Raw genomic sequence first — 16185 nt, 5'->3', positions numbered from 1 at the left:
CTGAAACCATTGTTCCTCTGAATGCTGTAGTTGTGCTGTGTGTTGCAACAAGAGTCCTCTAAAGGTGGCTCCTGGCTGCTACTGCCACGACCTCATTAAATTCAGATAGCGTCCTTGTGCCTGGGCTCATGAAACTGCCTTGAAGCTTCTAATGTACAATCTTTGCCCTAGACCTCAAATCAACCTTTATCCCAGAGAGCTCTGAACACTGAGTAGAAAACGGTATTTATAGACTCCACTCTGGAGCTAGGGCACTACTGCTGCTGACTGCCATTGTTCCTGGCACTGAGAGTGGACACCAGAAAAATATCCATTATCTAAAAAGAAAAACATTAATCATGCATTTACACTAAGATTTCCAACTGAAATTCAAGAGTATAGGGCTTTTATGATAGCTCTTTGGTTTTTATATGCTTTTCTTATATAAAAAATCTTCATCCTAATCATATCAACTAAACAATTTATAATAATATATTTTCTTTGTGTGTACACGCATGTGAGTGTGGGCATGTGTGTGCTTCAAAATAATATCTAATATTTTTACTAGCAGTGAAATTACAAAGGACAGTTTGGTACTTTTTGTTCTGGAACATTCTAACTAACCTCTGCGAAGGGTGAGTTAATGGGCCACCTCACCTGCTGCACCAGCCCAACACTATAGCTCCTTAATTGGGAAGGAAGGAGGCTAGTGCAGAAGCTCAGTCCATCAGCTTTTAGACCACTCCCCCTTCCACCCAGCACCCTAAGACAGAAACAGACCTGGAAGAGGAAGTCTTCAGAAACCAGATAAACACAAGAGGAACAAATCACCCTGCCAAGTAACACAGGGTCAGTGAACTAAGGAGTGAAGGGCTTGGACAGAAATCAGGGACACAATTCCCATTAAACAGGCAAGCTCAGTCAGCGCTGACAGGCAGCAGCTAACGTTCTCAGCAGGAGCTCCAGCAAAATGCTGCTTAGCAACATGGACAGCAGATGACAATGACAACCATACAAAGAGCTGGAGGATCAGATTAAGTGTGACGACAATCACGCCATCTTACAAATGACTCTTCCCCAGCCAGGCACAGCTAATTCTGGTAAGTGGTAAATATGGTCCCTGCATTGCCTATGCATTATTACTTTTATGTCCTATTTTTAAAAAAAAGGTAGTAAAAATGTCAAAGTCAACATTCAGGAACCAGCCCACACATGAACACTACCCTGAAACCATTATTTTGAGATCTTAAAACTGCACAGGATACTATGGAGATGAACTGTGAATCTGAGGATGTATAAAAATTAAAGTGATCTTATTAACATTTTTTTGTTTATTTAATTAGTTGTTTGTTTGTTTGTTTGTTTAATACAGAGTTTCTCTGTGCAGTCCTGGCTGTTCCTGGCTGAACTTGCTCTGTAGACCAGGCTGACCTTGAACTCAGAGAGCAACCAGCCTCTGCCTCCTGAGTGCCGGGGTTAAAGGTGTGTGCCACCACACCAAGACTAACACTTTTTTTCCAAATTTGAATTCCAATCATTCTCTACTAGTGTGTGGCATATGCACACATGTGTGTAAGTATACATGCCTAAGTGTCTGAGGGTCCAGGGGAGGTGTCAGGTGTCCTATTCTCTCCCTCTCTCCCTATTCATTTGATACAGAGTTTCTCGCTGAGCCTGAACCTATGCTGGTGGTCTCTTCCCTGAACAGAGCTGGGGTCACAGGCACATGTATGGTCATACCCAGCTTTTTACATGGGTAATGGGTATCCAGATACAAGTTCTCATGTTGGTACTGTGAGTGCTCTCACCCTCTAAACCAGTGGTTCTCAACACATGGGTCCCAACCCCTTTGAGGTGAGGGTCAACCAACCTTTTCAAGGGGTCACCTAGGACCATCAGAAAACACAGATATTTACATTTCAATTAGTAATAGTAGCAAAATTAGAGTTATGAAGTAGCAACAAATGTAATCTTTGGTTGGGGTCACCATATGAGGAGCTGTATCACAGGGCTGCAGCATTAGGAGGGATAAGAACCACTGCTCCGAGCCATCACTCCAGCCCTTCATTTACAACCTTTGGCCCATGTGAAACCTTAAAAAAAATTAAGACTTTCAGGCTCCCACTCGGGCATATTAAATCAAAAACCTCTAGAAAGGAACCAGGTAGCAGTCTATTTTATAAAGGCTAGGTGATTTTATTTGCACTCAAAGATGACTATCACTCCAGTAGAACAAATATGTAAAGCAGTTCTAGAAGTTTTGTGTATGTGAGACTCACATCAGGAGCTTGTCAGGCACAGGGTAGAGTATGAAAGACTCAGACTCAGCTGGACAGGTGTGAGCTTAATTTTAATTAATAGCCTTCATGTTTAGCCAGAACTCCAAGAAACATGGAAAGGGTGCCACCAAGTTCCAATCTAAAAACTGTTTTTGAGACAGGGTCTCAGCACTTAGCCCTGGCTGGCCTGGAACTCACTCTGTAGACAATGCTGGCCTCAAGTTTTACCTGCCTCCGCCTCTGAGTGCTGGGATTAAAGGTGTGCGCCACCATGCCTGGCTAAGCAACATTTATTTTTTGAAAAAATGCAAAGAAACCAAATAACAGCAGGCTGGACCCAGAAAGTGACGGCTACTAACCTGAGATATGTGCGTGAATATCTGCTCAGACATCCTCTCACACAGGACAGCAAGCAACTGCAGCACCAGCAGCTTCCGCTCCTGCTCTTCTATAAGCAGAGCCTGGTGTTGCTCCAGTTCCAGCAGGCTCGTATAACAGGAGGGCGTGGGTTTGAACTCTGCTTCATTTCCCACTACCAGATGAGACAGCTCCTAGAAGCAGGGCATGAAAGGAAGAGTGACAGAAAAGCCACCAGCACTAAGGACTTGGCAAACATGGAGGGATTCACAGCCAAGGAAGCAATCTGCATTTGTTACACACGCCTGTGGTCTCCACCACTTGGGAGGCTGAGGGAAAAGGATTGCAGGTTTAAGGCCATCAAGGCTACAGAGGAGTCCAAGACCACCCTGGACAACTCAGTGAGACCTTCAAAATTAAAAAATAAAAAGAACCAAGGGTATAACTTCATGACAGAGTTGTTCTTGTCTATATATACAAGCACTGGGTTCAAATCCCAGTACTGAGAAAAAGAAAAGAAAGAAAACATAAGGTGTAAAGTAATATACATTTTGTGATACCGTGTATATGAACTTCACGCACACACACAAATACAGAGCACTGGTTTAAGGAAAAAAATCAATTCATGAAAGGTGTTCTCTGGCCTCCACACAGTGACTCACACACGCCGACACACATCCAAAAACATACACAAATAAATAAGTGTAAAAAAAGAACTTGTTTGATAAACTTTTTATAATATTTTCATGATTTCTATTACTAGCCTTCCATGAACTAAGTGCTCAGATGATATAACTTAGCCAAAGTCCTTTCAAAGACCATTAGATGGCTTTCCTTTAAGATAAGCCAGAAATAAACGTCTGTTCACAGGGAATTCATTACTGTGGGTTTGGTAAGCTTTCGACTGCCCTTCTCCACTGTGAATTCCCATAGAAAGTGAAAACCTTACGTTCCTTAACAATTCGTGCTTGCTGGAGTAGCTGACAGCTGAGAGGAACAGTGTTCAACTGTGCCCGGGTAATTTCCCTCCCTGGGGGACATTTTGAAATGTCTGCAGGACATTTTTGGTTGTCATAATTAGGGGTTAATGCAGGCATTTAGTGGATAGAGGTCACAGATGCTGCTAAGAACCCTACAAAGAACAAGACAACCGCATTTATCTAACCAAGTGTCAGTTTTGACAAGGTGAAGGTTCCCTGGTTCCAAGCAGGGTTTCCCAAACATTTCCACTCACAGCCTCTTTTCCCTGAGGGATTTACTACAACTCCATGTGTGGTTGTGTGTAGAATATGTACACTAGTCAAGCATACAGTGGTAACAAATTATAAAGAAATTTAGAAATTTACTTTAAAACAATTCTTTGTCATACATCTGTTTTTACCATTTATTAAAGATGAACTAATTTTCATACTAATAAGATGGGTTTGCTTGATTAATTTTACATGAAGAATTCAATCTTAAATATTTGATATGGCAAGATGCACAGTATCTTTAATGTTTCTCAGAGTAGATTGACATTTTGAATTTTATAAACCTCAATACAGCAAACTCAAGTTTGCTTAAATACATAATACAAAATTGGAAAAATCAGTTGAGGGACATTTCAAAATTTATTTAAAATTCTGACCTAATTCAAGGCCAAAATTCATTTAATGATTATGTACGTGTCTGTGTATGGGTTTGTTCGTGTTAGTGCAGATACCCACCAAAGGTGGCATTAGATCTTGTAGCACTTGAGCAGTGGGAGAGGCCTGACGTGGATGCTGAGATCCAAACTCAAGCCCTCTGGAAGAGTAGCAAGCACTCTTAGCCCCTGAGGCTCTCTCCAGCCCCTCAACCAACAATTTCTTATTACTATTATTTTCTTTTTTAGGTTTTTTGAGACAGGGTTTCTCTGTAGCTATGGAGACTGTCCTGGAACTTGCTCTGTAGACCACGCTGGCCTCGAACTCACAGAGATCCTGGGATTAAAGGCATGTCCCACCACCACCCGACAATCAATAATTTTTAAAATAAAAAAATCCTAACACAATGAAATTAAAAGAGAAACTAATTTAATATTTACCTGCTGAGGAATGGGCACTGGAAAAATATTAAAAGTCTTTGTTTTCCACAGTTAAACCATTGTTTCTATAAAAGCAGCAAGTGCTGTAATTGGTAGTACACAGCGACCTCGAACCTGAGTAGCGCTGTCTCAGGCTGTGTTTGTTGGCACTGCATGCTGACACGATGTTCCACACTGTGCAAAGGGCAAGTGGTCTGTGTTCAGAACCACGGCCTCAGTAACATTGTGTGCTGACACGATGTTCCACACTGTGCAAAGGGCAAGTGGTCTGTGTTCAGAACCACGGCCTCAGTGACATTGTGTGCTGACACGATGTTCCGCACTGTGCAAAGGGCAAGTGGTCTGTGTTCAGAACCACGGCCTCAGTGACATTGTGTGCTGACACGATGTTCCGCACTGTGCAAAGGGCAAGTGGTCTGTGTTCAGAACCACGGCCTCAGTGACATTGTGTGCTGACACGATGTTCCGCACTGTGCAAAGGGCAAGTGGTCTGTGTTCAGAACCACGGCCTCAGTGACATTGTGTGCTGACACGATGTTCCGCACTGTGCAAAGGGCAAGTGGTCTGTGTTCAGAACCACGGCCTCAGTGACATTGTGTGCTGACACGATGTTCCGCACTGTGCAAAGGGCAAGTGGTCTGTGTTCAGAACCACGGCCTCAGTGACATTGTGTGCTGACACGATGTTCCGCACTGTGCAAAGGGCAAGTGGTCTGTGTTCAGAACCACGGCCTCAGTGACATTGTGTGCTGACACGATGTTCCGCACTGTGCAAAGGGCAAGTGGTCTGTGTTCAGAACCACGGCCTCAGTGACATTGTGTGCTGACACGATGTTCCGCACTGTGCAAAGGGCAAGTGGTCTGTGTTCAGAACCACGGCCTCAGTGACATTGTGTGCTGACACGATGTTCTGCACTGTGCAAAGGGCAAGTGGTCTGTGTTCAGAACCACGGCCTCAGTGACATTGTGTGCTGACACGATGTTCTGCACTGTGCAAAGGGCAAGTGGTCTGTGTTCAGAACCACGGCCTCAGTGACATTGTGTGCTGCAAGAGCTGTCAGAAATGCCTGAGCTCATTCCCCACCAGATTCTGAATTAAGTTTTGGTTATTTTGTGGTCAAAAACCTTTTAGTGTTGACAAATGTTTTGTGATCCCCCCCACCCCACCCACATTCACTTATGTGACCTCACCTGGGGTCATGACCTACAGTTTAAGAGGCTTGTGTTAGCTGGATATAGTTTAGCTGGCAGAATACTTGCCTAGCATGCAAAAATCCCTAGGTTCCATTCCTAGAACTGTATAAAACAGGCCTGTAATCCTAGCACTCAGGAAGTAGAGACAAGAAGATCAGAAGTTCAAGATCATCATTGGCTAGACAGTTTGAGGCCATGAGACCCTTCAAGAAACAAACAAATAAACAAAATATCAAACTGGGGTTTAGAATAAAGTATTTTGATTTGGTAGTGTGATAGCGTTTTGTTTTGTTTTTGGAAACTGTCTCATTATGCAACCTGTGCTGGCCTGAAATTCAAAATCCTCTTTCTGCCTCTGACTCCAGACTGCTGCTATTACAGATATGTACGACCACACCTGGCTGCTTTGGACCATTACAAAAAAAAAGATTCATTTTTTTTTCTTCTATGTGTAAGAGTGTTTTGCCTGAATGTATGAACGTATACTTTGTGTGTGTGTGTTGGATTCCAGAGGGCTATAGGCCACCCTGTGGGTGCTGGAAATTGAACCCAGGCCCTCTAGAAGAGCAGCCAGTGCTCTCAACCAAAGGACAGCTGGAAACAAAGCACACAAATAAAAGAACCTCTGCTTAGAAAGTAGAGCATGTGGCTGAGATGGAGGGGAGCGTGAACATGGAGGTGAGAGAGCCCAGAAAAGAAACAGCCCTATCGCAGGTTCTAGAAACGTCAGCTTCGCATTCCCAGACAGCTTGAGAAAGTGGGAAAAGCAAAGCTGGCGGTCTCCAGCAGACATCAGGCAGGGCTAATGTTATGGGGTACATCTAGAGATTAGGGCCAAAGGAAACACAACAGGCACTCGGCAAGAAACGGAAAAGGTTTCAAGTGGCTGCAGAGTGAAATGAGGGAGGCAGTGCGGCTGTCTCCTTTCCAAATACCTGACAGCACAACAGTCAGAAAGGATAAGGGATTACTCTGCGGCTCTAAAACCTGCTATTAACTTCAAAAGGGTTCTTACTGTCAACACGGAGCAAAGCTTAACTCTTTCCTAGATCAACAAGGCTGCTTTGTTCATGTCTAACCTCTCAGTACAAACTACCCAGCAAAGGAGACAGAGCACATCGGTCCCACTGATGTGTCCTTCTCTTGACAACTCCAAAGCTATCAGAAACTGAATTACTCTTTGTCTTCTGTTCATTTGCCCTAAACTGGAAGCTAAATTTTAGGACTAAAAGTATGAATGCCTTAAAAAGTCAAAGGCTTTCCTGCAGCTGTCCCAGAATGAAGAAGAGATGTGACTGAGCGCCTACCTTCAAACAAAAGATGAAGAAGTCTCCTGCCAAACCACACTGTTGGCAGTGGGACAGCAAGTCCCCAAGATGTTCAATCTGGCTCTGCTCCGAAGACACCTTCTGGTACAGGGCTTCATCTTCGTCATCACTGCAACGCCGGGAAGAGTGTCTCACATCAGTGTCGCCAAACACAGCGCTTCCGCTTGAAACCAACATCATTTTCTTTCTAAAAGGTCTGTTTTCTTTTGTGTGTACAGACGCACATGTGTGACTTACTACTGGGGTACATGTGTCCACAGAGGCACATGTGTGATTAACAGGGCACATATGTGACTGACTACGGGGCACATGTGTGACTACAAGAGCACATGTGTGACTACAGGGGCACATGTGTGACTGACTAGAGGCACAGGTGTGACTGACTACAGGGGCACAGGTGTGACTGACTACAGGGGCACAGGTGTGACTGACTACAGGGGCACAGGTGTGACTGACTACAGGGCACATGTGTGACTGACTACAGGGGCACATGTGTGACTGACTAGAGGCACAGGTGTGACTGACTACAGGGGCACATGTGTGACTACAGGGGTATATGTGCCTTGGCATAAAGTTGCATGTGAAGTGAGAGGACCATTCCCAGAAATCAGTTCTTTCCTGACACCTTATGGGATCCAGGAATCAACTCAGGTTCAGGCCTGAGCACAAGTGCTCTACCTACTGAGTCTTCAGAAGCCTAGAACCTCACAGTAACCTTGTAAAACAGCACTATTTCCATGTAGATCATCGTTAGGTAGACCCTGAAAATATTTTCCTGTATTTCCATGCTGAAGAATGCAAAGTATTTCTTAATTAGAAGCAGAGGTACAACACTTTGTAGTACCTTAGTATCACTTCCTGAAGGAAGTGGCTTTCAGGATGAACATTGAAAATTTAAAACAAAAAAATGTCTCATGGGGGCTGGAGAGATGGCTCAGCGGTTAAGAGCATTGCCTGCTCTTCCAAAGGTCCTGAGTTCAATTCCCAGCAACCACATGGTGGCTCACAACCATCTGTAATGAGGTCTGGTGCCCTCTTCTGGCCTGAGACATACACATAGACAGAACATTGCATACATAATAAATAAATAAATAAATAAATAAATAAATAAATGTCTCGTGTGTCTAAAGAAAGAAAGAAAGAAAGAAAGAAAGAAAGAAAGAAAGAAAGAAAGAAAGAAAGAAAGAAAGAAAGAAAGAAAAGAAAGCTGGTGCCGGGCGATGGTGGTGCACGCCTTTAATCCCAGCACTCGGGAGGCAGAGGCAGGCGGATCTCTGTGAGTTTGAGACCAGCCTGGTCTACAGAGCTAGTTCCAGGACAGGCTCCAAAGCCACAGAGAAACCCTGTCTCAAAAAAAAAAAAAAAAAAAAAAAAAAAAAAAAAAAAATGGTGTGGTGGCTCATCCCTATAATCCCAACACTTGGGATGATACAGGATGATTGTTTCAAGTTTGAGGCCAGCCTGGGCTACATAGTAAGTTCAAGACTAGTCTAAGCTATAATAAGTGAACGAACACAACAATAAAAAAGTATAAGCCCAGTGGTGGTGGCACACACCTTTAATCCCAACAGTCAGGAGGCAGAAGCTGGTGGTTCTCTGTAAATTCAAGACCAGCCTGGTCCACAAAGTGAGTTCCAGGACAGCCAGGGCTACACAGAAAAAGCCTATCTCAAAAACAAACAGGGGTTGGAGAGATGGCTCAGCAGTTAAGAGCACTGACTGCTCTTCCAGTGAGTTCAATTCCCAGCAACCAAATGGTGCCTCACCACTATCTCTAGTGGGGTCTGAGGCCCTCTTTTGGCATAAAAGTGTACATGTAGGTAGAACTCTCATATGCATAAAAATAAATAAATTAAGACAAACAAACAAAGTAAAAATCTAGTTCTAAAGTCATATATAAGTGCTCATATAGAGTTGGGTTTTTTTGTTTTTGTCTGTTTATCTTTTGGGGTTTTGTTTGTTTGTTTTTTGAGACAGGGTTTCTCTGTGTAATAGTCCTACCTGTCCTGGAACTCTTTCTGTAGACAAGGTTGGCCTTGAACTCACAGAAATTTGCCTGCCTCTGCCTCCCAAGTGCTAGGATTAAAGGTGTGCACCACTATGCCCAGGGTCTCAGTCATTAATCCTACAGAGTAAGCTCCAGGACAGGCTCCAAAGCTACAGAGAAACCCTGTCTTGGAAAACAAGACAACAAACAAACAAAAAACAGAAACAGAGTCTCATTAGACCAGGCTGGCCTCGAACTCACAGAGATCCCCCTACCTCTGCCTCCCAAGTGCTGGGATTAAAGGCGTGCACCACCACCACCCAGCTAAAATTTCTTTAAAACAACTTCTTATTTGAAACTTCTGCTAGGCTAATGGCAGAGAGAAAGTGAAACAGATCAAGTTGCCTGCCCTGCCCTGCCAACACACACACACAATACACACACACATATACATACACGCACACACATACACACAGTTTTCAATCTTTTGGAAATTCTGACTGTTTTAAGTGTCAATGGGCATTTTTCTTTTTTAAACCCAGGTGTTCATGTAACCTTTTTTTTTTTTTTGGTGTATGCTACAATGCCAAAAGGGCTGTACCCCTTACTGGAACAGACACCCAAATTTTAAGGAGTGGTTGCTTCTGGCAGTAGATATTCATTTAATCACTGGTTACTAACTATATTCTCGCCAGGAAGTAAAATAATAGTTTCAATGAGAACTGGGTTTTCATATATGCGTGTACTAATTAAACAAGCCAAATACTTTTAAACTCATATTCAATGGGCTCAGTTAATAGACCTGCTAATATTCAATGGTTCTCAGGAAGCTTCCATCAGTCTGATAATTCTACTTTAATATTATGTTTTTCTCTATTTTCCCTGTCTATCATATTCAGTGTATGTTTTACATTTTCACCGAGTTAATCATGAATATAAAGTTAAATTTAAGCACTTCTACCAAGAGCCACACTTTCCATGTGACCAGAAGGGAGCAGCTGGCCAGTGGCATACTACATGTCTCCAGTGACATACTACATGTCTCCAGTGACATACTACATGTCTCCAGTGACATACTACATGTCTCCAGTGACATACATGTCTCCAGTGACATACTACATGTCTCCAGTGACATACATGTCTCCAGTGACATACTACATGTCTCCAGTGACATACTACATGTCTCCAGTGGCATACTACATGCCTCCAGTGGCATACTACATGTCTCCAGTGGCATACTACATGTCTCCAGCCAACAGAAGCTTAGGTTGAGAAAACAGCGTCCTCCTCCACAGATCATCACACAGTGGAAACAATGTGAAGTACAGACTTGCAGGGCTGGGAGCACAGCTCAATTGCTTTCTATGCATGTCAATCTCCAGCGCCAGGAAAATAAAATACTTAGGAGATGTTGTAGAAACAAACTATCCACTCTACTAAGATGTATTAAGTACTTTTTGTTTGGTTGTTTGTTTTGTTTTTCCAGACAGGGTTTCTCTGTGTGGTTCTGGCTGTCCTGGAATTAGCTCTATAGATCAGGCTGACCTTGAACTCAGATCCTACCTCTGCCTCCAGAATGCTAGGATTAAAGGCTTGTGCCACCACTGCCCAGCCTAGTAAGTACTTTCCAATCCATTCTTATGAAAATCAAACCTCATTATAAAATTACCAACTTCAGGGGCAGGAGAGGTGGCTCAGAGGTTAAGAGCATTGGCTACTCTTCCAGAGGTCCTGAGTTCAATTCCCAGCAACCACGTGGTGGCTCACAACCATCTATAATAAGACCTGGTGTGCTCCTCTGGCATAAAATCATACATGCAGATAAAGCACTCATACATAAAACAAATAAATCTTGGGGCTGGAGAGATGGCTCAGTGGTTAAGAGCATTGCCTGCTCTTCCAAAGGTCATGAGTTCAATTCCCGGCAACCACATGGTGGCTCACAACCATCTGTAACGAGGTCTGCTGCCCTCTTCTGGTCTGCAAACACACACAGACAGAATATTGTATACATAATAAATAAATATTTTAAAAAAATTACCAACTTCAGTAATCAAACAATTTCCCTTAGGAACAATTTCCCTTAGGAATAAGGCTGGAGAGGGGGCAAGAGAGATGGTTCAGCAGTTAAGAGCTCTTCCAGAGGTCCTGGGTTTGATTCCCAACATCCACACTGTGGCTCATAACCATCTGTAACTCAGGTTCCAGGGGATTAGACACTCTCTGCTGCACATACAGACAAAACACCATACATATAAAATAAATGGATAAATAATTTTTTAACTTAAAAAAAAATCACTAAAGGCATACAAAACCATATTGCTTTTTGAGTCAGAAACAGAACTGGATTGCTCTGGTGTTACAGTGGTACGTGAGCTGCCCTTTGCTCTGGCTCAACGGCAAACAGTGAGCCGTAGCTGGGCTTGCTGTGATGTGGAGCTGTGAGGCTCCAGTAAACCGCACCTACTGTTAGCTGGCACCTTGGAATAACACCCAGAGGGTCATTTAAGGCTCTGGTTTCTTTACCGATCATAAACAGCAAGTGCCTTGGCTGCCTGTTTCTGGTTTCCTTTCCAGCAGCGCCCCTTAGTGGTTGCCTCGCAGAACAATGTAATATATAAAATTCTATCAGGCCTGACATCAGAGGGTGGGTGGGTGAGCTCACCTAACGGTCTCTTGGACAGTAATCACAGCGCCACCGTGCATGGCAGCTCTAAACCGACACTGAGGATGGAGGGAGGGCACAGCTCTGTCCAACCCCGAGAATCCTTTCAGGCTGGCAATTGCCTTCTTCCTTTCCAGATTCACCAGAATCCATAACAAGATCTCTTGGCAAAGCGACCTGGCAGAAAAAGCAGTTATGAATGAATGAGCCTGTCATCATACTCCATGCAGCTAACAAGCTATTCAGAAAAAGAAAGAAAAACTGTCAGGTTCCCAAATGCTACCCCGTCACTGGCTGCTGACACGCAGGAGAAGGAAGCGTGGATCCTTCAAATTTCCGAGTACAAATGCCCTGGAAGTCACCCAGGGACAGCCTAACCGTTGGCTCTAGAAGCAGCTCTGGTTGCCACACGAGCATTGTGTTATTATTATTTTTTTACTTCAAGTGTGCTCTACTTGTGCTAAGACACTATGAATGAAAGCATGCACTAAAAAAGAATTATTCTCAGGGTCTCAACAGCTGGTGGCCAAGAAATAGCATACCTTAGTACAAAGGGCTAGAACTGATACAGGCACCCTCCTTGTCAGTCTTTGATGAGATTGCAACAGTGCTAGAGGTTTTTTAAAGATTTTTACTTTTAGGCTGGGCACGGTTACACATGCCTAAAGTCATAAATACAGGGTGAGTACCTTTCTTCACTATTAGCAAACATGCTAATGATTGCTATGAGTTATTGAGCTTACTGTTTGCCAGAACTGTGCTAGGGACTCCAGGATACATCCTGTTCAAGGAACCCAGAAAAGAAGTACTACTGCTGCATATCAGAACCTGCAAGGTTTTGTTTGCTTTTCTTTTTTCTCTGTAGTGCTAACGGTCAAATCTAAGGGTCTCATGCATTTCAGGCACGTGTTTTACCACTGAGGTATATTCTCAGCCTGCCCCAAATCAAAATTCTGTAGACTTCAGGAAGGATGTAACTATAAACTCTTACCATGTGAGAGAAATGCCACAAATAACTGAAAACAGGTAATACAAAATAAATATTTTTTAAAATTAACTTGTTTCTTTAATCTTATGTGTATGAATGTTTTGCCTGCATGTATGTCTGTACACTATATTCATGCAGTGCTCAGTGGAGGCCAAAAGACAGCATCAGATCCCCAGGAATGGGAGTTACAGTTGTTAGTCACCATGTGGGTGCTGAGAATCGAAGCAGGGTCTTCTACATTAGCAATCATGTCTCCTACACCAGAGTCATCTCCCCCACCCCTAAATGAATCAGTTTTGTTTGTTTGGTTGGTTTTGGTTTTGGAGACAGGATTTCTGTGTAGCTTTGGAGCCTGTCCTGGAACTAGCTCTTATAGACCAGGTTGACCTCAAACTCAGAGATCCTCCTGTCTCTGCCTCCCAAGTGCTGGGATTAAAAGCGTGCATCGCCACTGCCAGGCATGAATCAGTTTTAAAGTAACACAGAAAAGTTACTTTACTGGAAGACTGAGAAGCCCCTTCCTTTTAGAATGAAAACTCTGCATCTTTAATGCCAAATTCAGGCTAAACTACAATATACTAAATTCACATGCAGACTTTTCAGACTTGTTCTCCAGCACTCCACCAGGAAATTATAATCCATCACCGGATTCCTCCTTCCCAGAAACAGTAAATACAGCATTTCTTACTGCCCAAACAACGGCATATTTACCCATGGAAACACCTTTCATTTCTGCTGTTTAGAACAGACTACAGAAAATCATCCCCAAAACTACATCCAATTCCCCTAAACCTGTAAAAATCCTTGTTCTTTTCTGTGTTAAATGAGTGAGAGAATCCCCAAACATCTTCCTACCTTTGAAAGAAAATAGCACCCTAATTTAAACTTCACTGTTTATAAACAAATGGGATTCTAATTATAAGCAAATAAATTCTGTTTGCTTACCTTACGTGAGACACACTCTGACTGGTAAAACAGTAGAGAGAAAAGATCACCCTGAGGAGCGGAAGCAGGGCGTCCAGCAATACTGGGAGAGGCTCGTTTGCCACTACATACACCTAGACACAAGAACATGACGAGACAAACCATGATCAGCCAGAGCAACAACAACGCAACACCAGCCTTCCACAGAACTTGGAGCTTATCTTACACAGAACTTTCTCCTAAGGTGCACAGTTCTAGTGTCCACACCTATGCTGAACCTGGCAAGAGAACCATGTTGGCTGAAAGCAGCAAGATGTGAATCCAGCGCTTTCTCTCACTGACAGACTGAAAAACAGCCCAAAGTCGGGAATTCACCCATTTCCTGACCCCTTTCCTTCCCAGCTTCTGGTTGCCTCTGTGTCTCCTGATGAGTCTACTGTGATCTGTACAGTAACTGTCCTGCGGCTGAAGGCTGATCAATAGTAACTATTATCAAATAGGAAAACTAAAAACCAGTCTGAAGGACAGAGCCTTGAACTCAGTAGTAGGGCCTGTGCTGGACTAAGTCCTCAGAGCTGAAAGAGAAGGAAAATTGAACAAAACCTAGAGTAGAAACAAAACAGTTCACTGTGGTTCATCACTTCCAAACTATGATGCTATATGGCAGCTCTATTCTCTCCAAGTCAAGAAATGCTCAAAAGATTTGCTCATGGTAACTCACATCCAAAAATCCCAGCATTCAGAAGACCAAGGCAAGGGACTGCTGTGAGTGTGAGGCCAGCCAGAGCTATAGTAAGAAACTATATCTTAATTGCCAGGCAATGGTGGAACACGCCTTTAATCCCAGCACTCAGGAGGCAGAGGCAGGTAGAGGGGGCATTATGGCTCGTGTCTATAATCCCAGCACCACCAAGGCAGAATCAGCAGAATCAGGAAGATCACTGAAAGTTTTAGGCCAGCCTGGTGTACACAGCAAGTTCCAGGTTAACCTGGGCTACATAGCAATCATCTTTAAGTCTTTGAGGGAGAGAGAGAGAGAGAGAGAGAGAGAGAGAGAGAGAGAGAGAGAGAGAGAGTTGGTGTTGGGGAGATGACTCAGTCAGTAGAGCAGTTGTTGTGAGAACACAAGCACCCACATAAAAAGCTGAGGCCAGGCCATGGTGGTACACGCCTTTAATCCCAGCACTCGGGAGGCAGAGGCCCACGAATCCCTGTGAGTTCAAGGCCAGCCTGGTCTACAAGAGCTAGTTCCAGAACAGCTAGGACTGTTACACAGAGAAACCCTGTCTCAAAAAACCAAAAAAAAAAAAACTGGGCATAGCCATATGGTGCCTCTAACACTGAGCTAGGAGGCAGAGACAGGAGTATCCCCGGGGCTCACTGACCAGTCAGTCTACCCAACTCGATGAGCCCCAGTTTAGTGAAGACCCTATCTCTCTGGATGACAACCAACACTGATCTCTGGCCTCTGTATGTGTATGCACAGACATGTACATATATACCCATGAGCAGGTACACAGACATATAATGCACAAAAAGTAAATGTAATAATTACTTCAGTATTTTTAAAAAATTACAATAATTTGAAGCTGGACATGGTGGCAAATGCCTGAACCCTAGTACTTAGGAGACAGAGATGTTTATATAGTATACATAGTACAGTATAGTCTTGAATATATAGTAAATTCCAGGCCAGCTATGGCTACATATCACACGTGCGCGCGCGCACACACACACACACTGTATATGCATATATAAACTTTCCCTGTTAGTTTTAGCAGCTTTATTTAAAGAACAGGGAAACTGAATGCTGTGGGTACAAATCAAAGCTATTTCTGAGAGATGAAAGCTTATAGAGGCCCCGTGTAGAATGAAAAAATCTGTTTTTCCAGCAAACCCTGTCCCTCTAGATGAACTCTAATTTCCCACTCCTCACGCCTCCTGATTCCTCTGTGGAGCCTTATAACTAAGGAGCTCGCTTCCTGTGCATGATCTAATTTCCATAAGCTGCAAATGAAGGGCCTTGTAGGGCTATGTTCAGAGGTAATATGCAGGCCTAATTACAGCATCACCGACTACAGGAGGTAAAAGAAGGGATCTCCCAAATAACCCAAGGGCCTATTGTCTGGCTCTGGAGCCTGTGTTCTCAGAGGTAAGTGCTGCAGAGCCATCCTTCCGCACCAGCATCTTTGATGGCTGTATACGGCCAACATACTTTAAATTTTATTTTTTTGCAGTGCAGGAGATTGAACCCAGGCCCTCAAGCATGCTAAACATGCCCTTCCCCATGATTATACCCTGGACTCAAACTTTAACATAGCCTCAACCAAGCAAATTTCTCAGAGGAATGTATTTTTGTTGATCCTAAAACTCTTAAGAAATCAATGATTTTTCTATTTAGAAAAAAACTTGTACAGCTA

At 43.4% G+C, this 16185-nt stretch overlaps 1 protein-coding gene across 1 annotated transcript in view; it reads right to left on the bottom strand.

The window, feature by feature from the left end:
• Window positions 1-16185, bottom strand: part of Tango6 (transport and golgi organization 6 homolog) — a 169836-nt gene that overhangs the window by 126084 nt on the left and 27567 nt on the right. Inside the window, exons 8-11 of the mRNA XM_057754076.1 lie at window positions 13787-13899; window positions 11854-12030; window positions 7181-7310; window positions 2618-2809 (exon numbers count right to left, since the gene is read on the bottom strand). Of these exons, the coding sequence (XP_057610059.1) occupies window positions 2618-2809; window positions 7181-7310; window positions 11854-12030; window positions 13787-13899 (612 nt within the window). The remainder of the gene's footprint in view (window positions 1-2617; window positions 2810-7180; window positions 7311-11853; window positions 12031-13786; window positions 13900-16185) is intronic.

The sequence above is a fragment of the Chionomys nivalis genome, chromosome 21 (genome assembly GCF_950005125.1).
Source record: "Chionomys nivalis chromosome 21, mChiNiv1.1, whole genome shotgun sequence".
Taxonomy (NCBI): domain Eukaryota; kingdom Metazoa; phylum Chordata; class Mammalia; order Rodentia; family Cricetidae; genus Chionomys; species Chionomys nivalis.
The sequence above is the reverse complement of the archived record's forward strand: the minus strand, read 5'-3'. Positions and strand labels throughout refer to the sequence as shown.